This window comes from Chiloscyllium punctatum, chromosome 24 (assembly GCF_047496795.1).
Source record: "Chiloscyllium punctatum isolate Juve2018m chromosome 24, sChiPun1.3, whole genome shotgun sequence".
Classification (NCBI taxonomy): Eukaryota; Metazoa; Chordata; class Chondrichthyes; order Orectolobiformes; family Hemiscylliidae; genus Chiloscyllium; species Chiloscyllium punctatum.
Genome location: NC_092762.1, coordinates 89,564,927 through 89,590,492, shown reverse-complemented (window position 1 = coordinate 89,590,492; position 25,566 = coordinate 89,564,927). Strand labels below are relative to the sequence as shown.

The following is a 25,566-nucleotide window of genomic DNA, read 5'->3' as shown; positions in this document are numbered from 1 at the left end:
AGACATACATGGAGAGACACAGAGTTGAACTCACATTTTTCCTTCTGCAGAAATTATTTGGATGAAATCATTTGGATTGGATTTCCGATTAGAGGGAACTCGCCCATTCTGGTATCTGTGAGTGAGTTAGGGAGCCGGGAGATTCCTAGCCAATAACAGCAGGAATGGAGCAACAAAACAAACGGAAGGAAGAGGAAACACTGAGCAAACCCAGTGCAGCCTACAGCATCCTGGCGGCAGGAAACTTCCTGATCTTGATCCAGCTCCTGCTCCGGAGTGGGTCCCGGTGCTGGGCTCCGGGGGAAGAGACAGCACTCTGTATCTCATCCCCATGCAAGTGCCGAGGCCATTCCAGCCACAGGCTGCCGCCTAGCCCAGCAGCGATGAGCCGGGTCTGGCCGCTGCTGCTGCTGGTTGTGGTTGGCTCGGGGCTGGCTCCCGGAGCCCGGGGAAAGCTCGGCAAATGGGAGCAGCTGGAAGCTGTGAAAAGGGGCATTCTGGATTCCCTGGGATTGACGCAGCCGCCTCTCATCCGCCACCGAGCCAGCGAAGAGGAAGAACAGAACATGCTGCAGCTCTTCCTCCACCAGCACAGCGACAGCAACCTGTCTGCCCGCTCCAGCAGCACCATCCAACAGCGGAGACTACCCGTCAGGGGTGAGTAACCCTCAGAGCTGGGGTAAGGGGGGGCTGACACTTACCCCAACCTGGGGGTGGGGAGGCACTGTGAGAGCGAGACTATGAGCACTGAAAGAGTGGGTGTGAGACAGCGTGAAATAGAGAGTGTGAATTAGAGAATATGGGACTGTGTGTGAGAGAGTGTGGATGGAAGTGTGAGAGCATCACCAATGCTGTGTGAGAGAGTGTGAGAGAGAGTGTGAGCATGTCCGAATGTGTGTGTCAGAGGCAGTGTGGGAGAGACTGAGCTTAAAAATGTGTTGCTGGAAAAGCGCAGCAGGTCAGGCAGCATCAAAAGAGCAGGAGAATCGACGTTTCGGGCATCAGCCCTTCTTCAGGAATTCCTGAATTAGGAAGGAGACTGGTGGGAATTCTTCAGGAATTCCTGAAGAAGGGTTTATGCCCGAAACGTCGATTCTCCTGCTCCTTGGATGCTGCCTGACCTGCTGAGCTTTTCCAGCAACACATTTTCAGCTCTGATCTCCAGCATCTGCAGTCCTCACTTTCTCCCTGTGAGAGACTGATTCTCACACACGCTAATGTGCAAGAAGGTGGGAAGAAAATGAGTGCGAGAGTGAGAAACGAAGGTCCCAGAGGACTGGAGAATGGCTAATGTTGTCCCGTTGCTTAAAAGGGTAGCAGGGATAATCCTGCAAATCACAGGCCTGAGCCAAACATCAATGGTATCTTGATGGAGTTTTTTTGAGGAGGTGACAAAGATGATTGATGAGGGAGAAGCAGTCATGTTGTCTACATAGACTTCAGTAAAGCCTTTGGTCACTGAATAAACATTTGGATAATAATGGAATAGTGTAGGTTAGATCGGCTTCAGATTGGTTCCACTGGTCAGCACAACATCAAGTCTGAAGGACCTGTACTGCTGTGTAATGTTGTATGTTCTACAAGGTCCATCATGGCAGACTGGTACTAAAGGTGAAAACAATGACTTGCAGATGCTGGAAACGAGATTCTAGATTAGAGTGGTGCTGGAAAAGCACAGCAATTCAGGCAGCATCCGAGGAGCAGGAAAATAGAGATCTATTCCTCATGAAGGGCTTTTGCCAGAAACGTCGATTTTCCTGCTCCTCGGATGCTGCCTGAACTGCTGTGCTTTTCCAGCACCACTCTAATCTAGAATCTGCTACAAAAGGTGAAGTCAAATGATATCGGGGTGAAAGAATTGGCTCAGTCATAGGACACAAAGGGTAGCAGTGGAAAGATGTCTTTCAGAATGGAGGGCTGTGACTAGTGGTGTTCTACGGTGATCAGTGCTGGACCTCTGCTGTTTGTGGTCAACATAAATGATTTGGAGGAAAATGTAACTGGTCTAATTAGTAAGTCTGAGGATGATACAAAGATTGATTTGGAAGAGCCAGTGTTGGACTGGGTGGACAAAATTGAAAATCACACAACACCAGGTTATAGTTCCACAAGTTTACTTGGATTCAGTAGCTTTCAAAGTGCTGCTCATGAAGAAGCAGCACTTTGAAAGCTAGAGCCTCCAAATAAACCTGTTGGACTATAACCTGGGTTGTGTGATTTTCAACCTTGATACAAAGACTGGTGGAGTTACAGATAGTGGGGAGGATTGTTAGAGGATACAGCAGGATATGGATCATTGGGAGGCATGGACAGAAAAAGGCATATGAATTTAATCCAGACAAATGTCAGGTGATGCATTTTGGAAGGTCAAGTACAGGTGGAAATTATTACAGTGAACGGCAGAACCCAAGTGTTAATATGAGAGGGATCTGGGTGTGCAGGTCCAGAAATGATTGAATGTGGCAGCGCTGGGAAATAAGGTAGTTAAAAAGGCCTGTGGCATTGCTTGCTTTCATTGGAAGGGATATTGAGTATAAAGATAGACAAGTTACACTGCAGTTTTATAGAAATTTAGTTAGCCCACACTTGGAATGTTGTAAACAGTTCTGGTCACCACACTACCAAAAGGATGAGAGGGTATAGAAAAGATTTACCAGGATGTTGCCTGGTATGGGGGAATTTAGCTATGAAGAAAAGCTATATTGACTGGATTTGTTTTCACTGGAACGCAGGAGGTTGACGGGTGACCTGACAGAAGCTTATAAGGTTGTGAATGGCATGGATAGGGTGGAAAGTATGAGGCTTTTTCCCCCAAGATGGACAGATCTATTACTAGGGAACACAGGTTCAATGTTTTTGGTGGGGGGGGTGTTTAGTTTAAAAGAGATGTGCAAGGCATGTTTTCACACAAAGGATGGTGACTCCCTGGAACCTGGTAAGGGCATGGAATGACCTACCTGCTAACGTAGTCAACACAACCACATTAGGGAGATTTAAACAATCTTTAGATAAGCATAAGAATAATTTTAGGATAGTGTAGGAGGACGAGCTGAGAATAGTTCACAGGTCGGCACAACATCGAGGGCCGAAGGGCCTGTTCTGTGCTATATAGTTCTATGTTCTAACACGTTGCCAGAGGTGGTGGTGGAAGCAGACAATAGCAGCATTCAAGAAACATCTGGATGAATACATGAATAGGAGGGAATGGAGGGATATGGATCCTGTTGTTAGGCTCTTTTCTCAAGGTTTCGCACACGAGATTTAATCTGAATACACCAACTTCTGCAAACATTTAAAGTTTATTAAATCTAGTACAAGCTAGATGACCCCCCTATTGCAGGCATGTGAAGTCAAGTCAAAGTAAGGCACTGAACAAAGAAAACACATCCCCTTTCTTCAGGTCATTTGGTCATGCTTACAGATACTCTGACCACTCCCCCACAGTCACATGCCACTGAAGGGAACTCTTCCCCCCCCCTCTCCGGTCACACTCAAGTACAATATTAGGATGACATCCTCGGAGATAATGCTATCTTCCTAATCCTAGGGAATCTTTATGTGGATGATTTCCTGATTCTGTAATGCCCCAAGGCAGTGTAGGTGTGGCATAACTCACTTCCGGGGTTGGCTAGAAAGCATTTCTGAATGGAAGAGATTGAATGATAGTTCAATTTGATAATAGCAGGAGAGGAGTGGCAAATGTCTATGTAAATGGAGTGGGGAGTCGTCTGCATTCTTGCACAAATGTCATCCCCACCCACTTCCAGAATGTTCACTCAGTGCAGTTTAACTCTTTAATATTGCATTAATGTCCAGAGAGATAGTCCCATTTAATCTTTTAACATTACATTCCTCCCTTTTCTCATTCCATGATAATTCCCCTAAATGGGTGCAGAGAAGAGTCTTAGCAGCTCATTCATAATGATCCCACAGTCCATGTTTAAACAAGTTATTGACACACAACATGCAATGATTATAACAACCAAAATTGCTAGTCCGTTACAATAAAGAGAGTTTGAAGAATCCTCCCATTTGGAAACAATTCACCAGTAAAGTCCTTAAAATCCACGGTCCTCAGTGACCACTCCATCCCCTCCAAGTCGAGCAGAAACAAGCCAGTTCTCTGAAATCACCTTCAGTAAAGTCCAACCTGAAAACAAAACCCAGTCTGTCCTTGCACACCATTCCATGGAGAAATCTGAATCCTTGGATAAGGGCAGTCAAAACTTTACAAAACTGACAAGACTTCCATCCTAACGAAGATGCTTCAGATGGAGGATACCAATGAATCTGAGTGTACAGTGCAGCATTCTTTGCTGCGTCTGCTCCCACTCTGCTGTTAAATGTAACAAAGCCAACTGACTGTTGGGATGTTAGTGTGATCAGTGAACCATCATATCCCTTAAATGATTGAAAGATAAGGTAAAGCTTACCTGGTTTAATGACCTCAGGAAGGCAACTGACAAAATGCATACTGACCTCCTCTTCATTGATGCTGGCTTCTTCACTTTTCATGCTCATAACTGGGGAGCTGATTGAATCCATTGGATCAGGCTGTGGAGGGGCAGGTGGTGGTCTGAAGGTCTGCTTTACCTGTGAATAGAGAACGTCTAGAGACAATGTTAGCTGCTTGAAAGTATCTTTGCATTTCCTCTCTCATTCCTTCCTTGCCAAGCTGGTTATCAGTATGAAGACAGTCACACATTCAACTTGAGCTTTTTGAAGAAGTAACAAAGAAGATTGATGAGGGCAGAGCAGTAGATGTGATCTATGTGGACTTCAGTAAGACGTTCGACAAGGTTCCCCATGGGAGACTGATTAGCAACGTTAGATCTCATGGAATACAGGGAGAACTAGCCATTTGGATACAGAACTGGCTCAAAGGTAGAAGACAGAGGGTGGTGGTGGAGGGTTGTTTTTCAGACTGGAGGCCTGTGACCAGTGGAGTGCCACAAGGATCGGTGCTGGGCCCTCTACTTTTTGTCATTTATGTAAATGATTTGGATGCGAGCATAAGAAGTACAGTTAGTAAGTTTGCAGATGATACCAAAATTGGAGGTATAGTGGACAGCAAAAAGGGTTACCTCAGATTACAACAGGATCTGGACCAGATGGGCCAATGGGCTGAGAAGTGGCAGATGGAGTTTAATTCAGATAAATGCGAGGTGCTGCATTTTGGGAAAGCAAATCAGAGCAGGACTTATACACTTAATGGTAAGGTCATAGGGAGTGGTGCTGAACAAAGAGACCTTGGAATGCAGGTTCATAGCTCCTTGAAAGTGGAGTCGCAGGTAGATAGGATAGTGAAGAAGGCATTTGGTATGCTTTCCTTTATTGGTCAGAGTATTGAGTACAGGAGTTGGGAGGTCATGTTGCGGCTGTACAGGACATTGGTTGGGACACTGTTGGAATATTACGTGCAATTCTGGTCTCCTTCCTATCGGAAAGATGTTGTGAAACTTGAAAGAGTTCAGAAATGATTTACAAGGATGTTGCCAGGGTTGGAGGATTTGAGCTACAGGGAGAGGCTGAACAGGCTGGGGCTGTTTTCCCTGGAGCGTTGGAGGCTGAGGGGTGACCTTAATGAGGTTTTCAAAATTATGAGTGGCATGGATAGGGTAAATAGACAAGTTCTTTTCCCTGGGATCGGGGAGTCCAGAACTAGAGGGCATAGGTTTAGGGTGAGAGGGGAAAGATATAAAAGAGACCTAAGGGGCAACTTTTTCACACAGAGGGTGGTATGTGTATGGAATGAGCTGCCAGAGGATGTGGTGGAGGCTGGTACAATTGCAACATTTAAGAGGCATTTGGATGGGTATATGAATAGGAAAAGTTTGGAGGAATATGGGCCAGGTGCTGGCAGGTGGGACTAGATTGGGTTGGGATATCTGGTCAGCATGAACAGTTTGGACCTAAGGCTTCCCATTTTCCAGCCGTCCCTTTACCTGCGAACATCTGCCCCCAATCAGCTTTTGAAAGTTCTTTGCCTAATACTGTCAAAATTGGCCTTTCTCCAATTTAGAACTTCAACTTTTAGATCTGTTCTATCCTTTTCCATCACAATTTAAAATCTAATAGAATATGGTCGCTGGCCCCAAAGTGCTCCCCCACTGACACCTCAGTCACCTGCCCTGCCTGATTTCCCAAGAGTAGGTCAAGTTTTGCACCTTCTCTAGTAGGTACATCCACATACTGAATCAGAAAATTGTCTTGTACACACTTAACAAATTCCTCTCCATCTAAACCCTTAACACTATGGCAGTCCCAGTCGATGTTTGGAAAGTTCAAGTCCTCGACCATAACCACCCTATTATTCTTACAGATAGCTGAGATCTCCTTATAAGTTTGTTTCTTAATTTCCCTCTGACTATTGGGGATCTATAATACAATCCCAATAAGGTGATCATCCCTTTCAAATAACTTCCCTGGATGTATTTCCAGGAATATCCTCCCTCAGCACAGCTGTAATGCTATACCTTATCAAAAACACCACTCCCCCTCCTCTCTTGCCTCCCTTTCTATCCTTCCTGTAGCATTTGTATCCTGGAACATTAAGCTGCCAGTTCTGCCCATTCCTGAGCCATGTTTCTGTAATTGCTATGATATTCCAGTCCCATGTTCCTAACGATGCCCTGGGTTCATCTGCCTTCCCTGTTTGGCACCTTGTATTGAAATAAATGCAGTTTAATTTATTAGTCCTATCTTGTCCCTGCCTGCCCTGACTGTTTGACTCGCTTCTGTTCTCAGCTGTACCAGTCTCGGATTGATCTCTTTCCTCACTATCTCCCTGGGTCCCACCCCCCCACCTTACTAGTTTAAATCCTCCCGAGCAGCTCTAGCAAATCTCCCTGTCAGTATATTAGTCCCCTTCCAATTTCGGTGCAATCCTCCCTTCTTGTACAAGTCACTTCTACCTCAAAAGAGATTCCAATGATCCAAAAATGTGAATCCTTCTCCCATACACCAGCTCCTCAGCCATGCATTCATCTGCTCTATCCTCCTATTCCTGCCCTCACTAGCTCGTAGCACCTGGAGTAATCCAGATATTACTACCCTTGAGGACGTCCTTTTTAAATTCCTGCCTAACTCTCTGTAATCTCTCTTCAGAATCTCAACCTTTTCCCTTCCAATGTCATTGGTTCCAATGTGGACAATGACCTCTTGCTGGCCCCTTTCCCTCTTAAGAACATTCTACACCCTCTCTGAGACATCATTGATCCTGGCAGAAGGAAAGCCCTTCATTAGCCCTTCATATGTCGATTCTCCTGCCCCTCAGATGCTGCCTGACCTGCTGTCCTTTTCCAGCACCACAGTCTCGACTCTGATCTCCAGCATCTGCAGTCCTCACTTTCTCCTAGCTAAGTTCTAGGAGAAATCTCAATTTCTAATATCCTCTAAAATCTTTTAAAATGTGAAAATTAAAATGCACTCTTCTTTGTGTGAAAATCTGCATTAAAAACGCTGCAGCAAAGATATTTTAATATAATACTCTCATCTGGCTAAAGTATGATCACTGACTTAACTGTTTTCTTTAAATAGGCAATGACGAATTTTGAACACATCAGGGGCTCAAGGCACTCAATCAATTTGTTTTAAGGTTACAAGTTTGATAATTTTAAAAAGGACATAATGTATAATTTCAATTTAAAAACAAAATCTGCCCTATTACATAGCCCACAAAACACACTGAACTGTGATCCTAATTCACATGAGGCAAAACAGTTACTCAAAAGGATTTTCAGAACCACTATTTTAACAAACCAAAATATTTAAATATCAAGCACTCTCAGCATGGCACAATTTACATTGAAACTTTCCCCTTGACCCAAGTATTAGTACAACCTTAATTTCAGCATTTCTCTTTTTTTTAGATTATAAGACATAGGAGTGGAAGTAAGGCCATTCGGCCCATTGAGTCCACTCCGCCAATCATAGCTGATGGGCAATTCAACTCCACTTACCCACACTCTCCTCGTAGCCCTTAAGTCTTTGTGAGATCAAGAATTTATCAATCTCGGCCTTGAAGACATTTAATGCCCGGCCTCCACTGTGCTCCGTGACAATGAATTCCACAGGCCCACTGCTCTCTGGCTGAAGAAATGTCTCCTCATTTCCGTTCTAAATTGACTCCCTCTAATTCTAAGGCTGTGCCCACGGGTCTAGTATCCCTGCCGGATGGAAACAAATTCCCAGCGTCCACCTTTCTAAGCCATGCATAATCTTGTAAGTTTCTATTAGATCTCCCCTCAACCTTTTAAACTCTAATGAATACAATCCCAGGATCCTGAGCGGTTCATCGTATGTTAGGCCTACCATTCCAGGGATTATCCGTGTGAATCTCCACTGGACATGCTCCAGTGCCAGTATGTCCTTCCTGAGGTGTGGGGCCCAAAATTGGACACAGTACTCCAAATGGGGCCTAACCAGAGCTTTATAAAGTCTCAGAAGCATGTCGCTGATTTTATATTCCAACCCTCTTGAGATGAATGACATTGCAATTGCTTTCTTAATTATGGACTCAACCTGCGAATTAACCTTTACAGAATCCTAGACTACCACTCCCAGATCCCTTTGTACTTTAGCTTTATGAATTTTCTCACAGTTTAAAAAAATAGTCCTTGCCTGTATTCTTTTTTCCAAAGTGCAAGACCTCCCACTTGCTCAGGTTGAATATCATCAACCATTTCCTGGACCACTCTCCTAAACTGTCTAAATCTTTCTGCAGCCTCTCCACCACCTCAATACTACCTGCAAGTCTGCCTAACTTCGTATCATCGGCAAACTTCGCCAGAATGCCCCCAATCCCTTCATCCAGATCATTAATATATAAAGTGAACAGCTGCGGCCCCAACACTGAACCCTGCGGGACCCCACTTGTCACCAGCTGCCATTCTGAAAAAGAATCTTTTATCCCAACTCTGTGCCTTCTGTCAGACAACCAATCTTAATCCATGCCAATAGCTCACCTCAAACACCATGGGCCTTACTCAGCAGCCTCCCGTGAGGCGCCTTATCAAAGGCCTTTTGGAAGTCTAGGAAAATCCACTGGGTTTCCCTGGGTCTAACCTACTTGTTACCTCTTCAAAGAATTCTAACAGGTTTTTTAGACACGACCTCCCCTTACTAAATCCATGCTAACTTGTTCTAATCCGACCCTACACTTCCAAGAATTTGGAAATTTCATCCGTAACGATGGATTCTAGAATTTTACCTACAACTGAGGTTAGGCTAATTGGCATATAATTGATTCTTGCTTGAACAAGGGGGTTACAACAGCGGTTTTCCAATCATCTGGGACTTTCCCTGACTCCAGTGATTTTTGAAAGATTACAACCAACGCCTCCACTATTTCTTCAGCCACCTCCCTCAGAACTCTAGGATGTAGCCCATTGGAGTCAGGAGATTTATCAATTTTTAGACCTTATAGCTTTTCTAGCACTTTCTCTTCTGTAATGGCTACCATACTCAACTCTGCCCCTTGACTCTCCTTAATTGTTGGGAGATTACTCATGTCTTCCACTGTGAAGACCGAGACAAAGTACTTGTTAAGTTCTATAGCTATTTCCTTATCTCCCATCACCAGGCTTCCTGCATCCATTTGGAGCGGCCCAATTTCTACTTTTGCCTCCCGTTTGTTTCTTATTTATTGAAAGAAACTTTGTTTCATTTGTAATTATCACTGGCTAGCTTACCTTCATATTTGATCCTTCCTTATTTCTCTCTTTGTTATCTTCTGTTTGTTTTTGTAGCCTTCCCAATCTTCTGATTTCCCAGTGCTCTCGGCCACTTTAATAGGCTGTATCTTTTTCTTTGGTACATTTCCTGACTTCCTTTGTCAGCCATGGCTGTCTAATTCCCCCTCACCACCACCCCCCACCCCCCCACCCCCCACCCCAGATAATCTTTTTTCTTTGGGATGAACCTCTGTACAGTGTCCTCAATTACACCCAGAAACTCCTGCCATTGTTCCTCTACTGTTTTCCCCACTAGGCTCTGCTTCCAGTCAATTTTCATCAGTTCCTCTCTCATGCCCCTACAATTACCGTTATTTAACTGTAACACCATTACATCTGATTTTGCCTTTTCTCATTCACACTGCAGACTGAACTCTACCATATTATGATCGTTGCCTCCTAAGTGTTCCCTTAAGATCTTTTATAAAGCCTGACTCTGAATAGCCTGCTCCCTTCACAAGCTGTTCCAAAAAGTCATCCTGTAAGCATTCTATGAACTCCCTTTCTTTAGATTCAATGGCAGCATTATTCACCCAGTCCACCTGCAAACTGAAGTCCCCCATGATCACCGTGATCTTGCCTTTCTGACACGCCCTATCTATTTCCCCGGTACATCTTGCACCCCTGGTCCTGACCACTGCTGGGAGGTCTGGACATAACTCCTATCATGGTTTTTTTGGCCTTTGTGGTTCCTCAAATCCACCCACACAGACTCCACATCATCTGACCCTATGTCATTCAGTGCCACAGATTTAATTTCATTCCTAACAAGGCAACCCCCGCTCCCCCCCCCACCCACCTCCCTGTCTTTTCGATAAATTGTAAATCCTTGGATGTTCAACTCTCAGTCCTGAACCCCCTGCAACCACATCTCTGCGTTGGCTACCACATCATAATCATTCATGATGATTTGTGCTGTTAATTCATCTACTTTTTTACAAATACTACGAGCATTCAGGTAAAGCACCTTAATGCTAATTTTCTTATCCTCATGATTTCCAACACCTCTAGTACTATGTCCTAAGTTATCATTCCTTTTTGCTTCATTCCTAGTCTGCCTTGAACTTAAACCCTGCATGCACTTGCTAACCTGCTGCTTGTCTTTCTACTTGACTCCATACTCTGTTGCTCTCCCTTTCCCTCCCCCCCCTGACTCACAAGTTTAAAGTCCTACTGACCACACTATTTATCCTTTTCGCCAGAACACTGGTTCCAGATCGGTTCAGGCGGAGACCGTCCCATCAGTACAGGTCCCCCGGTTCCAAAACTGATGCCAATGTCCCATGAAATGGAATCTCTCTTTCCCACACCAATCTCTTAGCCACGTGTTTACATCCCTAATTTACTTATCCCTCTGCCAATTAGCATGTGGCTCGGGCAGTAATCTGGAGATTATGACCCTCGCGGACCTGTTCTTCAATTTCCTTCCTATTGCTTGATAATCCCCAAACAGGTCCTCCACCCTAGCTTTGCCTGTGTTGTTAGTCCCAATGTGGACCACAACAACTGGATCCTCCCCCTCCCGCTCCAATATCCTTTCAAACCAGTCAGAGATGTCCCGCACCCTGGCACTGGGCAGGCAACACACCATGCGAGACTCCCGATCCAGCTCACAAAGGAAACTATCTGTCCCCCTAATTATAGAATCCCCGATAACACCTACTTGTCTTTTTGCTCCCCCCTCTTGGATGGCCTTCTGCACCATGGTGCCTTGGTCAGCTGGCTCATCCTGTCCACAGCCCTTTCCCTCATTCATATAGAGAGCAAAAATCTCATACCTATTGGACAAGGTCAGGGGCTGAGGCTCCTCCCCTCCTGAGCTCAGAATCCCCTACCTGCCTCACTTACAGTCACATCCTGTTGTTCCTGATCACTAGCTGAATTTGAATTACTTAATCTACTACTTATCTACTAATTAAGTAATTACTGAATTACTTATTCTTTGAAGAGCCTCTGGTCAGAATTCTTCACATTTCAATGTAGAGGAAAAACCACGCACAATTGAGACCTCCCTCAGTTCACCTGATGATGATCCATGAAATGGAAAACAAGGAGTCAAAAAGATGGAGAAGGTGGCCCCAAAAGGTACATACCAGAGTCGGACAAAAATTAATCACATCTACAGACTCCGAATTAACCACTATGGCAGAGGACAAAAAAACACAAACACTGGTCCAAGCTTCACAAACCCCACAGCACCTGGCACATGCAAAGATAAAAAGATCACGAAAACATCCTGACCTCGGTGGAAACCAGGCTGAGGAACTCCACCCCACCAGCGGATGAGTCAGAGAAGGAAATAAAGACCAGCCGTACCCCTTCGACAAAATCACACCCACAAAAAGAGAAAAGCCTCACAGCTGAGCACATGGCACCGCAGTCCATGCTACTCCCCTCTTCTCCAGAAGGAGGACTCTCAGAGTCAGGCTCACAGCAGAAAAACCTCAGACAAAGCCTCCCTAGTAGTCAATGCACTTTACTGTCGGGATCCGAGCAGAGCAGCTCCACTTTCTCCCCCTTTTCCCAGTAACGCTGTGTCATCCCAAAAGTACTTCTCAGGGGAGGTCTAGGGGATAAAGGCGATACCACCAAATTTAAGTACCACCAAATTTTGTTTAGATATTGTTCTTTGAAGTTCCTGGTCCCTAACATTTTCTTTGCTCTGGAGCCTAAAACATCTTGTCTGTAGAGCACTTGAAACTCCCTTCACCCCAGTCGCTTATTCAGTCCACCTGGAAGCTCCGTGTGTGTTGGAATCCCACTGGTGCCACCAAATGTTAGGCTCTTTTCCCGAGGTTTCACACAAAGATTCAATTTGCATACACCAACTTCTGCAAACATTGAAAGTTTATTAAATCTAGTACAAGCTAGGTGACCCCCCCCTATCGCAGGCATGTGAAGTCGAGTCAAAGTAAGGCACTGAGCAAAGAAAATACATCCCCTTTATTCAGGTCATTTGGTTATGCTTACAGATACTCTGACCACTCCCTCACAGTCACATGCCACTGAAGGCAAGCCCCGGTCACTCTCAGGTACAATATTAGGATGAGATCATCCTCTGAGATAATGCTATCTTCCTAATCCTAGGGAATCTTTATGTGGATGATTTCCTGATTCTGTAATGCCCCAAGACAATGTAGGTGTGGCATAACTCACTTCCGGGGATGGCTAGAAAGCATTTCTGAATGGAAGAGATTGAATGATAGTTCAATTTGATAATAGCAGGAGAGGAGTGGCAAATGTCTGTGTAAATGGAGTGGGGAGTCGTCTGCATTCTTGCACGAATGTCATCCCCACCCACTTCCAGAATGTTCGCTCAGTGCAGTTTAACTCTTTAATATTACATTAATGTCCAGAGAGATAGTCCCATTTAATCTTTTAACCTTACACTGTAAGTGAAGACAGTTTTAGTATGAAAGAGCAAAATCTGTTGGTGCATACTTGGAGGGCCAAAGGATCTGTCCCTGTATTGTTCTTTGTTCTGTTCTCTGAATATGAGACATAGGGAGAACGAGTATTGGTCTAACAGTGTTATACAGAGTTGACCAAAATGGGAGTAAGCATCTCGAATGGGATCATGAGCTGAAGATTTGGGGTTATGAACTCCAATGAAACATTTTATGCCAAGGAGCTCTGTCCTCTTCAATCTTTTTATCATTCACTCATGAGACGTGAGCATCACTGACTGGGCCAGCATTTAGTGCCCATCCCTAGTTGTCCCTTGAGAAGGTGGGGATGAACTGTCTTCATGAACCGCTGCAGTTATATGCTGTAGGTAAATTCACAATGCCATTAGAGACAGAATTCCAGGATTTAGACCCAGCGACACTGATATATATTTCCAAGTCAGGATGGTGTGTGGCTTGGAGGGGAACTTGCAAGTGGTACAGTTGGATAGATGAATGTCTGGATGGGTACAGCTTCAAAATCATTCAAGCTTGATGCCACCCAGGACAAAGCAGTTCACTTGATTGACACCACATCCACAATGCTTCCATTCCCTCCACACCGACACTTAGTAGTAGCAATATGTACTATCTGTACGATGCACTGCACAAATTTACCAAAGATCCTTAGACAGCACCTTCCAAACCCACGACCACTTCCATCGAAAAAGTAAAGTTGCCATTACCAATCCTCAGATGAGGGGACAGGCTGAGAAGGAAAATCCTTCGTGACAACATCAGCCAGTGCAGGAATTGAACTTGTCAGCCTCCTGTTGGAAGGATGTTGCAAAACCTGAAAGGGTTCAGAAAACATTTACAAGGATGTTGCCAGGGTTGGAGGGTTTGAGCTATAGTGAGAGGCTGAACAGGCTGGGGCTGTTTTCCCTGGAGCGTCAGAGGCTGAGAGGTGACCTTATAGAGGTTTATAACAGGATGAGAGGCACAGATTGGATAAATAGACAAGGTCTTTTCCCCCGGGTGGCGGCGTCCAGAGCTAAAGGGTTTAGGGTGAGAGGGAAAAAATTTAAAAGACACCTGAGGGGAAACCTAAGCAAAGAACAAAGAAAATGTACAGCCCAGGAACAGGCCCTTCGGCCCTCCGAGCCTGAGCTGATCCAAATCCACTCTCTAAACCTATCGTCCATTTCCTGAGCATCTGTATCCCTCTACTCCCCAACTACTCCTGCATCTGTCCAGACACATCTTAAATTAATCTACCGTGCCTGCCTCTACCACCTCTGCTGGCAACGTGTTCCAGGCACCCACCACCCTCTGTGTGAAATATCCCCCTTAAACTTTCCACCGTTCACCTTGAAAGTGTGACCTCTCGTTATTGAATCCCTCACCCTGGGAAAAAGCTTGTCTCTATCCACCCTGTCTATACCCTTCATGATTTTGTAAACCTCAATCAGGACCCCCCTCAATCTAATTTTTTCTAATGAAAATAAACCTAACTTACTCAACCTCTGTTCATAGCTAGCACCTTCCATACCAGGCAACATCCTCTTAAACCTTCTCTGCACCCTCTCCAAAGCATCCACATCCTTTTGGTAATGTGGTGACCAGAACTGTACACAGTATTCCAAATGCAGCCGAACCAAAATCTTGTACGATTTTAGCATGATTTGCCAGCTCTTATACTCAATACCCCGTTCGATGAAGGCAAGCATACCATATGCCTTCTTGACCACTCTATCCACCTGTGCTGCAACCTTCAGTCCACAATGGACCCAAACTTCCAGATCTCTCTGCTCATCAACTTTTCCCAAGGCTCTTCCATTTACAGTTTAGTTCGCTTTAGAATTAGACTTCCCAAAATGCATCACCTCATATTTGCCTGGATTGAACCCCACCTGCTACTTTCCGCCCAACTCTCCAGTCTATCTATATTCTCCTGTATTCTTTGACAGTCCCCTATGCTTTCTGATACTCCACCAATCTTTGTGTCATCTGCAAACTTACTCATCAGACCAACTGTGCCCTCTTCCAGATCATTTATGTATATCACAAACAACAGTGGCCCCAGCACTGATCCCTGTGGAACACCACTGGTCACCTTTCTCCACTTTGAGAAACTCCCTTCAACTACTACTCTCTGTCTCCTGTTGCTCAACCAGTTCTTTATCCACCTGCTAGAACACCCTGCACACCATGTGACTTCACTTTCTCCATTAGTCTACCATGGGGAGCCTTATCAAACGCCTTACTAAAGTCCATGTATATGACATCTACAGCCCTTCCTTCAACTAACAACTTGGTCACTTCCTCGAAGAACTCTATTAAGTTGGTAAGGCACGATTTCCCCCCACACAAAATCATGTTACCTATCACTGATAAGCCCATTCTTTTCCAAATATAAATAGATTTTATCCCTCAGTACCTTCTCCAGCAACTTTCCCACCACTGTCATCAGGCTGGTCTGTAGTTACCTGGAATATCCCTACTGCAGTTCTTGTGTAGGTGGACAACATTAGCAACCCTCCAGTTCTCCGGCACTTGCCCTGTGTTTAAAAGATGCTATAAATATATCTGTCAGGGCTCCAGCAATTTCCTCTCTCACCTCCCTCAGCAACCTGGGATAGATCCTATCCGGTCCTGAGGATTTGTCCACCTTAACATCCTTTAGCCTACCCAACACATCCTCCCTCCTTATGTCAGGGTGATCCAGAGTAAACAACCTTCATCTCTAATCTCAACATTCATTATGTCCCTTTCCTCAGTGAACACTGATGTAAAGTAATCATTGAGAATCTCACTCATTTTCTCAGGTTCGACACACAACCTTCCTTCCTTATCCTTTAGTGGACCAACTCTTTCTCTAGTTACCCTCTTCCTTCTTATATATGAATAAAAGGCCTTGAGATTCTCCTTAATTCTGCTCACTAAAGTTATTTCATGACCCCTTTTAGCCCGTTTGATTCCTTGTTTAAGATTGGTCCTACTCTCCCGATATTCCTCCAAAGCCTGTTCTGTTCTTAGCTGCCTGGACCTTATGTAGGCTTCCCTTTTCCTAGAGTCAGAGATGTACGGCACGAAAACAGACCCTCCGGTCCAACCCGTCCATGCCGACCAGATATCCCAACCCAATCTACTTCCACCTGCCAGCACCCGGCCCATATCCCTCCAAACCCTTCCTATTCATATACCCATCCAAATGCCTCTTAAATGTTGCAATTGTACCAGCCTCCACCACTTCCTCTGGCAGCTCATTCCATACACGTACCACCCTCTATGTGAAAAGGTTGCCTCTTAGGTCTCTTTTATATCTTTCCCCTCTCACCCTAAACCTATGCCCTCTAGTTCTGGACTCCCCCACCCCAGGAGTCTAACTATCATATCCATGCCCCTCATGACTTTCCTCTTGGCCAGTCACATGATTTTTCCTGTTATCCACGGTTCATGAATCTTGCCTTTCCTATCCCTTGTTTTCAAAGGGACATGCACTATCTTTGAAAGTCTCCCACATATTAAATGTGGACTTCCCTTCAAATAGCTGCTCCCACTCCACATTTCCCAACTCCTGCCGAATTATGATATAATTGGCCTAGGCCCAGTTTAGTACTCTTCCATTAGGCCCACTCTTATCTTTGTCTACGAGTATTCTAAAACTTACAGAATTGTGATCACTGTTCCCAAAGAAATCCCTCACTTGCAACTTGTACCACCTGGCTCATTCCCGAACACCAGGTCCAGTACGGCCCCTTCCCTTGTCAGACTAATGACATACTGCTCTAAAAAACTTTTCTGGATGCTCCTTACAGATTCTGCCCCACCCAGACCTCTGACACTAGGTGTATCCCAGTCAATGTGGGGAAAATTAAAATCTCCCATCACCACTTGGCTTGGCTTGGCATCTTTCCATTGTCTGTTTACCTATTTGTTCTTCTACCTCATGCTCACTGTTGGGAGGCCTGTAATATGCCTTAACAATGTAATTGCACCCTTATTTCTCAGCTCTACCCATAATGCCTCAATGCTCAAGCCCTCCATAGTGTCCTCCTTTAGCACAGCTGTGATATCATCCCCAACCGAAATGCAACTCTTTCCACCCCCTTTTACCTCCCTTCCTGTCTTGTTTGAAGCATCTATATCCTGGAACATTTAATTGCCAATCATGCCCTTCCTTCAACCAAATCTCTGTGATCGCAATAACGTCATACTCCAGACAACAATCCAAGCCATAAGTTCATCTGTCTTACTCACTATACTCCTTGCATTAAAGCATATGCACTTCAGACCAACAGTTCTTTTACGTTCATCTGCTGTCTGCCTATTCTTCCCCTTGGGAAAAAGTGAGGACTGCAGATGCTGGAGATCAGAGCTGAAAAATGTGTTGCTGGAAAAGTGCAGCAGGTCAGGCAGCATCAAAGGAGAAGGAGAATCGACATTTCGGGCATAAGCCCTTCTTCAGGAATTCCTGAAGGGCTTATGCCCAAAACGTCGATTCTCCTGCTCCTTGGATGCTGCCTGACCTGCTGCGCTTTTCCAGCAACACATTTTTCTACTCTTCCCCTTAGTAATGCTAACTTCATGATCCTGTTCCTTACTGTCTCTAGTTTCCACCTTGCTGTCTATTAGTCTTCTCTTCTGGTTCCCATCCCCCTGCCACATTAGTTTAAACCCTCCCCAACAACAGTAGCAAAAACTCTCCCAAGGATATTAATTCCAGTCTGGTTCAAGTGTAGACCATCTGATTTGTAATAGTCCCACCTTCCCCAGAAATGGTCCCAATATCCCACAAATCTGAACCTCTCCATCCTACACCATCCCTCAAACCACATGTTTATCCTGCCTAATCTTTCATTTCTACGCTGGCTAGCACGTGGCACTGGTAGCAATCCCGAGATCACTACCTTTGAGGTCCTCCCCTTTAACTTCTCTCCTAGCTCCCTGAATTCTGCTTTCAGGACCTCATCTCATTTCCTATTTATATCGTTGGTGCCTATATGCACCAAGACAACTGGCTGTTCACCCTTCCCTTTTAGAATGCTCTGCAGCCGATCGGTGACATCCCTGACCCGAGCACCTGGGAGGCAACGTACCATCCGGGAATACAGTTTTCGGCTACAGAACCGCCTATCTACTCCCCTCACAATAGAATCCCTTATGACTATGGCCCCACGAGTCTTTTTCCCGCCCTTCTGAACAGCAGTGCCCACCACGGTGCTACGATCCTGACAACTGCTGCCCTCCCCTGGTGAGCCATCTCCCCCAACAGTATCCAAAACGGTATACCTGTTTTGGAGGGAGATGACCGCAGGATACACCTGCACTGTCTTCCTACTCTTTCTTTGCCTTTTGGTCACCCATTCACTGTCTCCCTCAGTAACTCTAACCTGCGGTGTGACCAGTTCACTAAACGTGCTTCCACAACCTCCTCAGCATCGCGGATGCTCCACAGTGAGTCCATCCGCAGCTCCAGAGCCGTCATGTGGTCAAACAAGAGCTGCAGCTGGACACATTTCTTGCAAGTTTAAGAATCAGGAATGTCAGACACGATCCTAAGCTCCCACATCAAGCAAGAGGCCCATGCCACGGGTCTGGGGTCCCCTGCCTTTGTAAGCCTTAGCTTTATATTACCTAATTAAAACAAACTATGCACTTAAATATATGAAAGAAAAGGAAAAAACCATACCTTACAGAGTCCTTTTTTTCTGGTTAGAGGAGGGGGGTTTGTGGGAGGGAGATACTACACGTGTAGTATCGCGGCTTTAGCCGCTGTCCAAATATACTAAGTCCTTACCTTCCTGGAAACCTCCTGGTCTCCAACGTCACCTCTGCTCTGTCTCCCACTGCTCCTGGACAGGAAAAACACCAAAGGGTGGTGCGTGTATGGTTTGAGCCAACAGAGGAACTGGTAGAGACTGATACAATTACAACATTTAAAAGGCATCTGGATGGGTGTATGAATAGGAAGGGTTTTGAGGGATTTGGGCCAAGCGTTGGGAAATAGAATTAGATTAGTTTAGGATGACTAGTCATCATGGACAAGTTGTACCAAAGGATCTGTTTTTGTGCTGTACATCTCGATGATTCTATGACTACCCATTATTGGTATCACTAACCAGCTGTCCAGGTAACTGAGTTAAACCAACCGAGCAACAAATACATGGGAACATCACCCCCTTCAAGTTCCCCTTGAAGCCACCCACCATCCTAACTTGGTAATGTATTGCTGCTCCTTCAGTGTCACTGGGTCCAAATCCTGGTATTTCCCTCCCTAATGGCATTGTGGGTAAACCCACAGCACATGACATGCAGCAGTTCAGAAAGCAGCTCACAACTACCTTCTCTAGGGATGGGGATTATTTGCTGGCTAGCCATCGACATCCACATTCCATGAATGAGATTTTTTTAAATGCATGCAGGAGAGTGTAAGAGTCAATAAGTATGAAAGGGAAAGCTGGAGTATGAGTGTGAAAGAGTACAAGAGCAAGTTTATGTGAATTTGGGAGATTATGAATACATTCTCTGAGTGACCATGTGAAATTAAAACACTAAATGTGAGCTTGTGAGACTGAGTGAGTGAGCGAGAGAACGAATGAGTGACCGGGAGTGATTTAGCGAGGGTGAGGGGGGCGAGTGAGCAAACACAGTTCAGTTGGAGCTAGAGCTGGCATTACAGAAACCTCACGCTGATGAATGGTGCAGATTATTGACTTCATTAACACTGTGGTCTCCTCAAGCTGGGTGAGATTTTCTGTGTCCCCCCACTCCCCTGTCCTGGAAGCATTACATTGTTGAGAATGCACCTGATCTAGTGCCTTGTCAATGCTGGGAGATGCTTTGCAGAATCAGGAAGTGAGCCAGTTGTGACAGAATCTCCCTCTGTCCGGCCAGAGTGTTACTGCAGGCTACAGAATGCATAGAACAGTTTGTTTTCTGTTAGTGGTGCCAGTATTCCCTGTAAAAGCTGGTGTGTTATCCTGCTGCTGATAACCTTGGCTCTGACTGCTGTTTGTTTGTATTGCTTTGAATTACCTTTACACCTAATTGTTCTCCCCACAGTCGAAACAGCCAGGGACAGTGGAGCAACTGCACATAGAGAGAGACAGTTTACTGGAAAGTACACCCTCAGTATTGCCAGGACTAAGCTCCTTTACCCAGGTTTAAAGGTGGTACGTGCTGAATTAAAATTTCACAAACGTCTCCAAATTGCCCAGCATCTGGAAAAGTTAAATTGCAGTTCAGGAAGGTGGGCGAATGTTTACAGGATGTTGGAGCACAGGAATCCGGGGGGAGAACATTTGGAACTGATCGATTCCAGAGTCATACACTCTGGGCCCATCACTACGTTCATTCTCAATGTCCAACCACTTATTCAGCTCTGGGTAGATAGTGGACAGCAGCAAGTCCAAATGCAGCTCGAACTGTCCTCACTTCACCCTGACACATTGTTGCTGAGTTTAACCACAGATTTGAACAATGATCTGAGATTGGAAATCGAGACTGAGGAACTACAAATCATCAGGAGAGCGCGACGAGCAACAAGTTCAACTGAGGATTGTCTCAGGAGACAGAAGAACTGCTGCAGAAAGTCTTTGCTGGTGTCTTTTAAAGAGATTGGGTGGAATGATTGGATCAGAGCACCAGAGTCCTACAATATGTATAACTGTGCGGGATCCTGCCATGCCAATTACAAACCGGCCAACATGCACGCCATGATTAAATCTGCCATGCACAAGCTCTCTGGTGGAGCCAGACCAGCACTGTGCTGCAATCCTGCTGCCTATGAACCAATGACACTGCTACACTATAGCAGCGAGGGAAAGCTCACACTCACAGCCTTTGATAACATGATTGTCACCAATTGTCACTGCTCCTGATATCACTGGCACTCATCCCATCATTATTCACATTGTCCAATAACACGTCACTATCCACACTGACCAATCACCTGTTGTCATCAGTGTTTACAGTATATTCTCCATTTAAGATTATTATTGGTAACCTGTCAACTTGGATGGAAAATTGAATGGCTGGTAGAATACAGAAAGGATGTTTTACAGGTTGGCAAGATGAGCCAAGTGGAATATCACAGGGGAATATGCTGGCCCCTCAATGTTTTCCAAATTATTGCTTTAAATGAGGGAATTGGCCAATCTTCTCGCTATGCTGGTCTGTCATCCCTACACCACGATCACCTACTTTGTGCAATGTCCTTTTATGTGGCACGTTATCCAATGCTTTCTGAAAATCCAAGTCAAATATTCTTTTTTATCCACTGCACGTTACTCCTTCAAATAATTCCAATTAACAGCTAAATACAATTGCCATTCGACAAAACCATATTGATTATTCTCAATAAGCTTAAGACTTCCCAAATGTACATTTATAACCTGCCTATTGATCAATTCTAATACCTTCCACATGACAGACATTACACTATCTTGTCTACAGACTCCAGTTTTCTGCCTTCCTTCTTGAATAGAGATGTTATATTTGCTACTTTGCAGTCTGACAGAGACTTTCCTCAATCTAGAGTATTTTGGAAAACTATGATCGACACATCTACTACCTCATTAGCAATGTCTTTGAAGATTCTACAGTAAGTCCATCATGCCTCGGAGACTCAATAAACTGTACTTCCATCCGTTGCTCTGTATTGTGTCCCTAGTGATGATAATTTCACTATGTTCCTCTTTTCCTTCACCCTCCGGCTTTACAGTATTATTGAGACTTTTTGCACCTTTAATTGTGGAGACAGGAGCAACATTTTATTCATTATGGCACCTTTTCTCTACTATCCTCTATTAACTCCCAGTGCTCACCCTCCAAAAGGTCAACACTCAGTGCTGACTTTTTAGATGTCTATAGAAACTCTTGCTATCTGTTTTTACATTTCTAGCTTCCTTCATGCCCTAATTTGACTTGATTAAAATTTATATTCAGCTTTGACATTCTTAACATTCTGACCAATCTTTGCATAGTTATACGTGTTCTCTTTATGTTTTGATGCTTTCCCTCACTTATTTAGTTAATCATGGAATGTGGCTCCTCCCTTGGAATTTTCCTTTGTAGTAGGAATGAACTTATTCTGAGTATTCTTAAATATCTCTTAAATATCTACTATTACCTCTCTATTGATCCTAGTCTAATATCTCAGTTCATTTCAGCTAGTTCAAAGCTACCTTGTGCCTTTCAGTTTAAAGTATTTGCCTTAGACTCACTGTCCCTCTTTTCAACTGGAGTATAATTTAATCACATTCTGATTATTGCTGCCTAGAGGTGCCTTTACTCTGAAGTCAGTAATTAATCGTGTTCACATTGCACAGTCCCAAGTCTAATACAACCCACTCTCTAATTGGTTCCAGAATGTGCTACTCTAAGAAACCATTTTAAAAGCATTCTATAAACTGCTGCTGTTACTATGAAGCTACTTTTGCCTATAGGATTCTTCTAGTTTACATATGGATTAAAATCATCTGATTATTGTCATTCATTTATCACAATTACCCAATATTTCATCTTATATCATGGTTCCTGTCGGGGCCTATAGAATATTCCCAATGGTGACAGCTTTCCCCTAATATTCCTCAATCTTCACCCAAACCAAGTTTTCATCCTGATCTTCTGATCCAAGGTCATCTCTACATAGAACATAAAACGTTACAGCGCAGTACAGGCCCTTCGGCCCTCAATGTTGCACAAATGCCATTCTTGATTAACAGAACTATCCCTCCATCTTTACCAAGCTTCCGATTCTTCTTGTATGTCATTAATCCCTCCATTTTCAGAATTCAAACCCTGTATCCTGCAGTCATGTCTCTGTATTGGCCATCAGATTGTATTCATTCATTTCAACATGCATTATCAATGCAGTTACTTTGTAATGATTGCTATAGATATTCAGATAAAGAGACTTTAGTTCTTTTTGCTATTTTGATATGTAAAAAGGAAACATTTGGGAAAAATAAATGTGGATCCATTAAAGACAGAGTCAGGAGAATTTATAAGGGGGATTAGAGAAATGGCAGATCAGCTATATTTTCTTTTCTGTTAATCTCAGAAATAGAGATCCTAGTAACTAGGAAGAATGAAGAGTTGAAGGAAATTGGTATAAATAAGAGAATTATACTGGAAAAATTAATGGGACTGAAAACCAATAAGTTTCTGGGATTTAATAGTCTACATCCTAGAGTGTTCCAAAGTAGCTGCAGGGATATTTGTTGCCTCGGTGATAGACTCCATGAACTCCCTAGATTCTAGATTGGTCCCATGGGTAAGGTGTTAAATGTCATCCCTTGACTTTAGAAGGAAGTGAGAGAGAAAACAGGAAACTATAAACTCTCACAACAGAAGCAGGGATAATGCTACAATTTGTTAAAAATGATAAATGGACATTTGGATAAAAATAATCTGGGCACAGTCAGCATGAATCTGCAAATGTGAAATCATGTTTAACAAACATGTTGGACATTTTGGAGAATGTAACTAACAGAATAGATAAAGGGGAGTCATATATTTGGATTTTCAAAAGGCTTTTGATGAAGTCCCACATGTGAAGTTGGTCAGCAAAATTAAAGCACATGGGCTTGGAGGTACTGTACTGGTATGGATTAATGATTGCCTAACTGACAGAAAACAGAGAGAAGGAATAATTACATCACTCTCATATCGACAGGCTGAGACTAGTCGGGTACCACATGGAGCTGGACTTGGGACCCAGCTGTTCACTATATGTATCAAAGATGGTGGAACCAAATGTACTATTTCCAAATTTGTGGATGTTACAAAGCGAAACATGAATGTAAGGTTATCCATTCTGAAAGGATTAATAGATGTGCAGTCTTTTTTTAAAATGGTAAGAAGTTGGAAAGTGTAGATGTACAAAGAGGCCGAGGTTTCCTTGTCAATAACTCACTGAAGGCTAACATACAGGTGCAGCAAGCTATGAAGGTTAATGAACTCTTTTTACTAAAAGGATGGGAAATCTTTGGAATTTTTTACCACAGAGGACTTTGGGCATTCAGTCTAGGAATATGTTTAAGATAGATTTAGATAAATTTCTGGTTATTGATTACCTAAAAGGTTAAGGGGCTCGTGTGAATAAAAGACATTGATCAGGCAGGATTATATTAATGATGGAGTAGGCTCAATGGCCTGAATAGTCTACTCTTGTACCTATATGTTGTAGCATTGAGTCTTGAATTCTGGTCTATTCTTAGGTTTTTCTTTTTTCTGTCCTTTCCTGCTCATTTCTGACCTTCATTTTCCACATGAGCATTTTTCTTCCCTGCCACAAATCCATCCCTTATTTTGTTACAATCACCCAAACTTGATCCTCAACCCCATTGTTTAGTTTAATGCCTTCTCTACCTCCTTAGATTTGCAGTTAACAAAATCATCAATGTCAGCACAGTTCACTCTAAACTGTCCCAACCATACAGATCCCATTTTCCCCTGTTTCGGCACCAGTCCCCCAATGAACCAGAACAACTTATCTCATACCTTCATCCCTCTAGTCTTATTTGACTTGTGCCAGTTTGCAGAGATTATTACCTTTGTGATTCTATTTCTTAATTTAGCTTCTAACTTCTCATATCATCTCAACAGAACCTCTTTCCTTATTGAACTTGTGATATTGTTATCATGGCCATTACCACTGGTTCCTCCAGTTCCTTCTGTATGTTTCTTTCTCACCATACCTGTAGACCCTAATCCGTGTCATGGGAAGTCAACACAGGTATCTGGAACCTTGCTGTTTGCTGCAGACAATAGTTTCAATTTCCTTCACTGTACTGCCCATACAATCCACAGTAGTGTCCACACTAGCCAATGACCAATACATGTTCATAGTATCCAATTGCCTATCAGTATCCACGCTAACTAATCAATTATCAATGTTCACATTGACTAATCAGTGTCCACATTATCCAATTACCTATCCGTGTGCAATTGTTACAATTCCCCACCCCCCCCCCCCACCAACCCACTGACCAATCACGTGATCCAAATGCTGCCCAGATTCCAAAACCACATGGTTGAAATAGCAGTTGAAATATGTTTGTGGAGGGGCCTCTTTACGAGGCCATTTAATAGTTCCCCAGCTCAAATGACATGACAAATGATTTACATCTTTCCAAAGAGCACAAATTCCTTATTTCCCTCCTCCTGATTGTTTAGCCTATGGATGGGATGGGCTGCAGGAGGTGGTCAGGTCCCCAAGGTCTGTCCCTCAGTGTCAGCAGGGAACAATCCATAAGGTGGAGTGGGGGAGGGTCAGTGGATGCCAAGCCTACAGGGTTAGCCCCACAGGGTCAGGTGGTGTGAGGGGCTTCAGTCCTGTAATGTCATCATATTTGATATTTATTTTAAAACTGTTATTTATTGTTTATCTTTAATTTATTGAAGTGTCTTCTTGGTTGATCAATCAACTATTTTGT

At 43.9% G+C, this 25,566-nt stretch overlaps 1 protein-coding gene across 1 annotated transcript; it reads left to right on the top strand.

Annotated features, from left to right (window-relative positions):
• Nucleotides 1-203: 203 nt before the first annotated feature.
• LOC140494842 (protein DVR-1-like) lies at nucleotides 204-25,566 on the top strand. The gene is made up of 2 exons (XM_072594513.1): nucleotides 204-657; nucleotides 20,189-25,566. Exons 1-2 carry the CDS (start codon nucleotides 384-386, stop codon nucleotides 21,004-21,006), a joined length of 1,092 nt encoding a protein of 363 aa, XP_072450614.1. The 5' UTR covers nucleotides 204-383; the 3' UTR covers nucleotides 21,007-25,566.